The 10114-nt window shown below is 39.3% G+C and overlaps 1 protein-coding gene across 2 annotated transcripts in view; it reads right to left on the bottom strand.

Moving 5' to 3' along the window:
* Nucleotides 1-9826, bottom strand: part of pabpn1 (poly(A) binding protein, nuclear 1) — an 11373-nt gene extending 1547 nt beyond the window's left edge. The window contains exons 1-6 of one of the 2 annotated variants that reach the window (XM_024280689.2): nt 8777-9826; nt 5661-5769; nt 4274-4341; nt 3903-4009; nt 3646-3733; nt 3354-3505 (exon numbers count right to left, since the gene is read on the bottom strand). In XM_024280689.2, the coding sequence (XP_024136457.1) occupies nt 3354-3505; nt 3646-3733; nt 3903-4009; nt 4274-4341; nt 5661-5769; nt 8777-8911 (659 nt within the window). In that variant the 5' untranslated portion in view covers nt 8912-9826. Of the gene's footprint in view, nt 1-3353; nt 3506-3645; nt 3734-3902; nt 4010-4273; nt 4342-5660; nt 5770-8304; nt 8504-8776 lie in introns of those variants that run through there. The other variant, XM_024280690.2, reaches the window with a different exon arrangement.
* Nucleotides 9827-10114: the final 288 nt, after the last annotated feature.

Raw genomic sequence — 10114 nt, 5'->3', positions numbered from 1 at the left:
AAAAGAGAGAGAAAAAGAGGGTGAGTTTTTTTCTGTTTGGCTTAAATATAGACACCAATTTCCTGGTGTGATATAATCTCTAAATGTGGAGGGGTGTGACTTGAGGGAAGGGGTTGAATTTAATCCCGGGAGTAATCTGAATAGGGACAAAGTAGGTGGATATATCAAAAGCAGAAACAGTTCTCTTGTGATTATTGCTTTTTTTTTTTTTTTGAACAAACCAATGTAGAAAAATAGTACTAAAGCGGTTAAAGAAGCTGAAAGCAGCTTTTCAGAGAGGAAAGTGTTTAAGTTTCAGATCGACAGATTAGTGTGTGTGTGGATGTGAGGGGACAGCAAAGGCACCCTCCCTCTTTCTCTCTCTCTCTCTGTGTCAGTGTGAGAGCCGCCTCTGGGGGGGGTCACTGTGGAAGAAGACCTTGAGGACAAACAGCACCACACATGCACACCACCCCCCAAGAAAACCAACACACAGATGTAAAACTGGACTCACACACAGTCAGAATTAAGGGGGAAAAAAGATAAATCAAATAAAGACAGCTTCTGTCAACACACAAACACACACACGTGGATCACTCAGTGGCAACACAAAAAGGTCACAGTGGACGCCGCCGTCCCAACGAGATGCTGAGGTCAGGCTGCAGTAATGAAACCTCGTTTCTGGGAGTGAAAGCTGGAGCGGAATTCAAAGATGGAGGCGCTGTGCGTCGCATTCATGCAAGGAAACATTACACAAAAAAAGAACAAAGTTGACTCTTCTACCAGCTCATTTCCCCATCTTTGCTTTCAGACTTGGGAAACGTCAGAGATGGATGTGATGATCCATTAAAATGAAGAGTTTAACTTTAAAGCTTTTTTGTTTTTTAGGGGTGTAACAGTTATCAACTTGGTTATATTCCTACAATCCAACCAGATTGATTGAAGCAAGTTGTTCATCAAATTGACATGCAGATATAAAATTGTTTCAAAATGATATATATCGAATATATCAATATTGGAAAATATAATTTGGACACATTTGATCAACACTTATCTTCACCTGCACTGTTCAGTACCTGATATTTATGTCTACGTCACACTGGTTGAATTTTTGGCTAAAGATGATCAAGTTTAAGTCAGTGCATCGGATCGTCAACATTAAATTATAACTTGAATTGTATTGTTAAAATGAACTGTCACACCCCATTGTTTCATATAAAAAAAGAATTACAGAAAACATTGAAACGTTCCCAAATCTGCAGAAAGATTTGAGGATTTTCAAGAGGATGAGACAGCAGTGAAATGTGGACTCAATTTTAACCCAGTTCTGTCCAGCAGCAGCAGTGCAGTCCTACATAGACTAGTGATGAATTCCTGATGTAGCAACGAGACTGCTCCTCTCCAAGAAGTCATCAGGGTCAATTCAACTGAAAAAGCTCTGCATGCAGTGTCTCTGTGGGTGAATTCTATGCAGATTAACAGACTGTTGCAAACACTGCAAAATTGTTGGTGCAAATGAAGCGAGTTAGATTGGTAAAAGTTATAAATAAATAAAAACAAATTTGTATTTTCTAATTAAATTTTCTAAAACTAAAACGGGGAAAAAAAAAACTTACAGTCAATGTCATTTGCATTACTTTAGAGTAGCTTTGGAGCCCAAGTTATGTTACTTTGCATATTAGCTTCCTATATCAGTAATCTAGTAAGCTAACATGTCTCTTTCTTCCAGTGTCACAGACTCCCCTTTCCTCTGCAAACGCTATCAGATACTGACCTTGAGGAGATTAGGACATTGGTGATTCATCGTATTATTATGCCACCAGCAAAAATGAATGAAACAGAACACTGATAGCTACATCAGAACAATTCAGCCACAAAAATCAAAACTGTGATGCCAAGTTTTTTTCTAAATATCAATGAAACATCCAGCTGTGACAGAAATAGAGAAGTTATTATGAATGTAGAAAAATAACATACATAAAATTGGAAAATCTGAGCATTTGTGTCCTTAACAATATTCAAATGAAGAGATTTAAATTGTTCAGGTTGATTCTGAACAGGATTTCAGTCATGGAATGACAGCAATGACCCCAAAGCTCTCAAGTGATGCAGAGGACCTCCAGAGAACACTTCAAACTCCTGCAGGCTTTTTCACAATCTCGATGTTTTCACAATGTACAGTAGTGTCTAAACTTGTACCGGTAACTCAAAACCCAACAACTAGGAGCGATAGATGCTACTGTCAGGTGACTGCAGCTACAGGAACCACAGGAAGCAGGTCTTGTTAGAACACTGAAAGAAGGATGAAGGGTGCAGGCTCATCTCTGGTACCACTACACTGGCACAGGCAGGTTTAGCATCAACACAAAGGAAAGCTCCGCCTCGATTTGCAGGCACATGCAGGCTGGGGGGAAAAACAATATCTGATGTGCGCCAAATGTTTGCCTCCACTGCAATGGTTGAATGTGATAAAGCATGCAGTGAGGTTCTCAGTTCAATATGTGTGTTGTATGAATGTGATGCTGAGAAAACAGAGCCCAAAGAACCATAATGCACCACAGGACTACCACCCTTTTTTTCCTCTTGGGTAAAGTACTAATTTCAATCTAAAAACCACTTTAAGACGTGCATTTGGATAAATACGATTAAAAAAATGACTTCTTCTCCCTCCACTTACCTTCTTTACTATATTCAAACTATAATAAAAACTTGTATTCTTATTTGTTAGGAAAAAGTTTACTGTCCTACTACAAACAGCAAAAAGTCAACAATTTTTTAACAAATTAGTTAACTTATGAGGTTTACTGAAAAAAGACAAAACACCTGAAGGTACATTGAAAATCAAAGCTAAGATCTCTTTATTCTTTGTTTAAATTCCTTTACAGCCAAATTAGGACCTCTTTGATCAATTCTGTCTTAGCAAAGTAGTTTGATTTTCATTTGTTTACCTTCTATCAAGTCAAATTGATTAACGGTTTCCTGAAGTTTTGCAGTGAAACAAATAGGATAAAGTTAATTAAGTTAATGTTATCAAATATTTTGGTATAAGAAAAAAAAATACAAAAAAGCAGTAAAACGAACTATTTTTAATCAGATTAATCTGCATTTTATCTCCTTTTTTTTTCCTATTTACTCCCTTCACCCCCATTGCTGTAAAAGAGGCTAATTAGGGATTACCAGTTCATAAGAAAGGAAAAGTACTAAATGATTAGTTGTAGTTCTTTTTTCCTTTTCAAGCTACATCTACACCTTATTTTTGTTTTAATTCACCTCCATGTTTAGAGTAAAACTGACTGACTACAGTTACTGCCCCCTCCCCTGGGTGCAGATGGCGTGGGGTGACATGTCCTGATAAATGAGTCGCCTCTGCTCACCTGAAGGCCCGTCCTCTGCCTCTGGGGGGGGTGTATCCACTGTAGTAGCGTGCACGTGAGGAAAAACTGCCTCCCCGTGACCTGAACCGAGCCCGTGGGAAACCGCGGTCTGTGGTGCTGATGCCTGGTCTGTTTGTTCTCTTGGCTCCCACCTAAAAGGAAAAGGTAAAACGTTCATTTCCATCACCTTTAGGTTCTTCTTATTTGGAGTACTGCAAATCCACTTTAAGATGCATTTCTAAAACACTGTCTGTTTATTTCAGCAGGATTGATAATTGCTGAGACTTCTTACCTTTATCTGCCTTCCTCTGAAAAGGGACTCATCCAAGGCCATGGCTGTCCTAACAGATTCTTTGTCTGCAAACTCAATATAAGCAAACCTGCAGAACAGAGCAATATTCCTGTTTACAGGCATGCCTTAAAGCTCTAATAAAAGGTCAAACTTATTTATCTGGATTATCTACTGCTTCAAAAGGGAATTGTTTTTCATCTTAATACTATCCACCCCCATATAGTGCCTTAAAATAGTGTACTAATATTGTTTAATACCCTTTGGGATGCCCTGTGTACTTGTCACATAGGATGGTGACTCTGTTTACTGAACCGCAGCCATGGAAATGTGCCTCAAGTTCTTCTGCTGTGGCACCATAGTCCACCTAAAGAAATATGCAGAAAAAAAAGTCAATTCTGGAAACATAAGGATAAACCATCACTCTTGTGTTACATCCAGCACATTACAGTATCATGTTAGTGGTTTAGGATCTCGTGACTGTACAGCAGAATACCTGCTTAAGGCCAGCTTAACAAAAGAGTAAACTCTAAGCTTGCAGTTATACTAACAACAACAAAACGCATGGCTCAAGTTTGTGTGACCCAAAGTTTTTATTTTATGCAAAGACAACGAAGCTGAAAGGACTTACATTGCCAACATAAATAGATCTGCCGTCCGCCTCCATCTTTTCCTCGATGGACATGATGACAGGACCAACTACAAAAACAAAAGGACAATAAAAATTTAAAGTTCCCGATAAGAAGATTGCTGGATTTCCAAAAATAGCTTGTTTTACCATGCAAAAATATATTGTTGAGATCATTTTAGGACTTTGATAAGCGTGGAGAAGGCTGAGACGAGCTGCTGGCTTAAGGACTTTCACCACAGCCACATTCCCATGAGCCCTACTCTGTAACTTCGCATCTTTAATTCTATGCTGATTTATGGCATTTCCATTTTATGGCGTATGTTTTTAGAACACTCAAAGTTGTGGTCAAACTGTGCTGACTAAGGCTGGATTACCAGACTCCAGGCCGCTGATGGGCAGGAGAGAAAGCAACACAAACGTGCATGTTGGTTGTAGTTCTGGAGAACAGGATAATTTCCCTCCAAGAGAAAGACAGAGCAGCAGGGTCTGTTTTAAGCATTTCAACTAGAAAAAAGATCAATTTGATTAATACTTTTTTTTTTTAAATCCCAAGTCTTATCGTTTTTCTTTTCTGTACTTGCATTAAGAGTGATTGGCTGCATTTACTTTAAACTATCATTTAAAAAAGAGGGTTAAAAAAACAGGATAATACTCTGAAGCACATATTGCATTTAATTTTTTGTCAATATCTCTCTCAAATAAAATAAAAAGCAGAACATTTTTGCCTGGAATGTGCATAGAAGACAATAGGAAGAAAGCTAGAGTTGATTGATGAATATTAGAAGAAATAAAACCTGAAAGAACATTTTTATAATGAAGATTAGCTCCCATGCTTAATTGTGTACACACAAAAATATTAGAAAAAATATTTAGAGAATAGGATATGTTTAGAAATCTTAACTTTCTTCTCATTTAATGTATTGCTCTAAACCAAATTAGAAGCTACAGTTCGAATCATCCTATTAAACCTAAACAGTTTCCATCTTCTAAAAATGTCTGTACAAAACAGAAAAAGCTACTTCTGTATCATCATAGGTGGCAAAGATGAGAAACAATTATCGTCCAAACTAATAGCATTTCTGACCATTCTTGTGTTAAAACTCGTGATCCAAGAATTATCACCGATCTGAGATATCCACACCTCTGTTTGTTCGTTTGGAAGAAAACGTTTGATTATTTTTGGTCAACACTGGTGTTAACTTCTTACATCATCCATCTCTTGGTCAAACTATCAGATTTACAGTTTCCAAGTTTGTGATAAAAAAAATAAAAATCTAAGGGATAAATACATATTTTTGACAGACCGTGTTTTACATCACATTGATTAGTTCAAAAACTTGCAGCAAGCCGAAAGCCATTTTAAAACTCCAGATATTATGCCCTGTACCTGGTGGGGGGCTGAGATTCATCTGTTTCTCCACTTCGTTCTGTAGTTCCTTCAGCTTCTCTGCCTCTTCCTCCATCTCTCGAACCCGTGCTTTAATCGCCTCCAGCTCCTGCAAACAAAACACAGGTTACAGTGAAGCTTTTGAGTCAATATGAGGTTAACTGAGCAGCAGCCCAAACAAATCTGTGTGAAAAATGTGATTCACAAACCTGACAGATTTGATCCTGTGATGAACCAATTTAATTCCAATTATAGAATACTTAGGCTAGTGTTATCTACTGACAATGTTTTCATCTAACAAGTTTAGTTTTGGATAAAGTATAAATATAGTTGGTGTACACTATTCATAATTTTGAGCCTCAGAGAGAAAAAACATTAAAGAAGAGAGAAGAAAAAATATATATAAAAAGACTGACAAACATTAAAAATGTCTTCTTTCAGTTTTTGTGTATTTATTTAACCACCTTGTTTTCTGTGTCACTTTGCAGCAATACTGTTCGATTTTACTAACTACACCAATGTTTGAACATTAAATATATATATATATATATATATATATATATATCTAGTGTTGTAAATGAATTGCTATATATTTTACCATTTCTATTTTCAAAATAATATACCTCTAATGCCAAAATAACTTATGTTACCTCATTGTAACATGTACAAAGAGGCCACTAATTTACAATTCTGAGCAAAAGTGTGACCTTATAATAAAATGTATATCATATATATACAAATAGGTGCATAGAAAATACCTATACTACAGCAACTCCTCGTCTCTGACTATTAAGTGTGGAAAACTTTAGCAGTAATCATCAGGGACCTAGTCCACATTTAAACACCAGTAGGCCACATAGCTCACTGGAAAACATTGAGACAAACAAAACTACCCCAAGAACCTCCAATCTCATGCGATCTGCTTCTACTCCATCTACCCTGACCCTCTGTTCTTCCTGGAGGTGGAATGCAGCGTCTCCAGGTATTAGCACTAGGTGGCCATGAATCATGATAGTGATTTCCCCCCTTATTATCTTATAGTTTCAACGTTGAGTGGCTGCAGAGGGTTATATATGAACAGCTGATGTCCAAACTTAATTAGTTTAACTGGAAAGCATGTTAAATAAGTTTGTTTAAAAACAATTGTCATGTTACAATCATATCAAGCATTTAATCAAATTCCATTTTAAAGTCCCACTCCAATCAAGTTTTGATCTCTTCTAGAGGCTTTCCCAGTGATCTTTTAATTACGATTATGCAGTTTTTAGTAAAAATAAAAAATCTGTCGTTTGTTTTAGGACATGGTTTCTGCAGAGCAGCAGGAACTCATTAGAAATTCAGTTGTGGGTGGGATCACTGTTGTGGAGTAGTCTTGAATCAATTTGTCTGCATGTGGATGCATCAGAATTGCGCAAAGCAGGGCGCTTATGTCCCACCCTACATATTTTCTACATCACAAATACTATTTTTTCAAACAGCTTTTTGTGTGTGTGCCCCTGGTTCACATTGATTTGAATAGAGAAATACACAGAAATGCGGTTTTGAGCTTAATTTTTTTAAGGCTGCCACAAGAACATGCTAAAAAAAACATGTAATTAGAGCAGGTCTTTAAATTAGTCGTGGAAAAAATGCTGTTCATTTTAGACTTTAAATGAAAAATCATGCAAACGTTTATCGTCTGAATAGTATTTATTCATATTTGTATGAAATAAATTCTAGGTGTGACATGATTGTGCCCTCTAAATAAGCAGTCCCTCTTGTCTGGTGGTGCAGTGCAGCAGGAGTTATCCCAGTTTAACCCAGGGCTATTCCTTCAGCTATAAATGGTACAATGACAGCCCCAAGTGTACTTCAGAGCAGCCACACAAACTATGTCATTTTATTTTTAAGCCACAGAGCAATACCAAGACACAGCAGTGTGCAGCATCAAATAATATTGGGAGTGAGAAGAGCTTAAATGTTGCTTTTTAGGGTTGCTTTCATTCATTATGACAACTGAAGAGATAAAAATCATAATTCAAGGGCATTTAAAATCAGTAATTTCGCTCACAAACCACGACTCTTTTGTCGCATATTAAGAGCAGCTCTTTCCCTCCCCTCCCTCCTCCTCCCCGCTCTAGGATAACAGCGAGGATGCAAACCCAGCCCCGCAAATACCGCAGACTCGATCTTCTGCGTTGGAACACGCGCTCTCCTCACCCGACGACCGCACCTGCACGTGCGATGCCTAGAATTACGCACGATCAAAACACGTTGTGCATTTCTCAAAAGCCACACAAGTGTGCATAAACCCCGTCGTGCATTTCCCCTAAAATGAACGGAGAAAATGGGGGGTCAAGTGAACGATCTCCGCCCATATAGCCGTACCGACTGCTGCTAGCTTGATAGTCATTATAAAATCGCGATGCTAAAATGAATGGAGCACCGGGTTTATCAATGGTTACGATGCAGCAGTGCAAGTGCCGCAGTTTATCCCGTGACCGGCGATGGCGGCTGCCAGCTTTGGCCGGTCCATTTAGGTCCTGCACTGAAAATGCTAACGCTAGCTTGCTACTGCTAGGTCATTTGCAGGGGCACGCGCCGGCGCTCGAGCTGCAGCAGGGGGCTAGCGGGCAATTGTAAAGACAATAAAACACAACGTTACCGTCAGCGGTCGCCTTCTTTTTTTTAAAAAAAAAAAAAAAGAGGGGGAGGTAGATTCAAACAGCAGCTGTTAATGGCGGCGGCCTGTCCAAAGCTCGCCCCTAACGCTCTCTTGAATATCCGTCTCGCATTTTTCCCCCTTTTTTTCTTCCTTTGCGCGACGAGGAAACCCCCCCTTCTTCCTCCTCTCCCCCCTCAACCGCTCTCTAGCGCAGAGAAACTGGCGTCGCTGTTGCGCCAAGATGGCAGCGGACACCACGCATGTCACCACCCAAGTCTGCTGCACTGCGTGAACCACAATGGCGGTTTATGCCGACCTGGCGGTAACAGACACGTCCACGGCATGTGACTCAAGAAATGTGAGGGAGTTGAGAAAAAAACCTGGTGTTAGCGTCAACTCGTGATTTTTCCACTCTGAAGATATGCTAACGTGGGTTGGTGGTCTCCTCGTTGAAACAATGCCCTTCACTTACCGGGTCTTCAATAGCGGCCTCTCCTTCTTCTAAACCGGGTTCCTCGTCGCCGACACCCGGGTCCTCCAGCTCGGGATGTCCGGAGTCCGAATCTAGTAAAGATTCATCCGCCAGACCGTTACCGAACTCCGCCATCGTTCTGTTTGTACTGTACAGACGTGCCTCGTGGCTAAACCAACGTTGCAGGCCCCTACTCACACGCAAGGGGGTAGTGAGCGGGGCGGCGAAAAGAAAACCGAAAAAAAAAACGGCGGAAAGCGCCGCTGAGTAAAGTTAAAAGGGATAATAAAAAAATTGTAGCTTAAGATCTAGTCACAACTCAGACAGCGTAGGGCGCCAAATTAAATAAAAAAGCACACTCCTCTCGCTACCTCTAGAAAAGTCCAAAAATACAATAAAGAACGTAGTTTTACCTAAGTGTGTATATAAAAAGCGAGGACTATAAGCTAGAGCGGCGCCGTCTCCCCAGTTCAGAAATGGAAGCCAGAGGCGGAGTCATGTATCACTGCAGGCGTAAGACGCCAAATTCTATTGGTCAATGTGGGCTCTTAGACCAACCCATTTTGTGCATGACAAGTTCTTATTGGATGATCGAGCAGGACATTCCGGTTCGCGAATAGCTTTGTTTGGATTTGATTGGATTACATTTCCATCAATCATCTGCTGTAGCAGTTCCATTGAAACCTGACTGAAACTAGCAAACCCAATTCAAAAAGAAAGCCACAGCCACAAATGCATATACCTGCCATGTGCTTTTAGCACTTGTTTCACTATATTGTACTTTTTTCAGTAAAACATTTTCTTTCCAAATTTAATTAGAAACAGCCAATACATTATTTATTTATTTACAAACAATCTCTACTCTGTTTTTGGCCTGTTAAACTTGATTTAAAAGCAAAAAAAAAAAAATGCCTTTTATACCGTTGTGACTTTGCATACTCAGAGAATAACCAGTACTTTATGTAAACGTAGTGCATATATTTCCTGTTAGTTTTAATTTAAACTATTCTTGATTTATTACATTTCCCCCAAAATACTCGAATTCTTCTAAGCACATTGAAGTGTTTTCGTCTGGGTCATGGAATGGTAGATCAGTTCCACACCTTACACAGGATGATAGATTGATGGGATTTCTTCCATCCAATCCACATGAACTTAGTGGAGAAATCTTTTGATCTCGTCTCTATCGGGGTTCTTGGGGAAAGGTTTTCGGAACTTATTGTTCCCTAATAATACCAGAGCAGGAGTTGGGTTCATATTGCCAGCAGTAACTCAAACCTTTTCCCAGAGCACGAAGCTCTTTGTCACAGTTGCTGTTCATAATTACTATAGACAGAA

This window comes from Oryzias melastigma, linkage group LG20 (genome assembly GCF_002922805.2).
Source record: "Oryzias melastigma strain HK-1 linkage group LG20, ASM292280v2, whole genome shotgun sequence".
In the NCBI taxonomy this organism is placed as follows: domain Eukaryota; kingdom Metazoa; phylum Chordata; class Actinopteri; order Beloniformes; family Adrianichthyidae; genus Oryzias; species Oryzias melastigma.
Note: the sequence above shows the minus strand (reverse complement) of the source record. Positions and strands in the feature narration are given on the sequence as shown.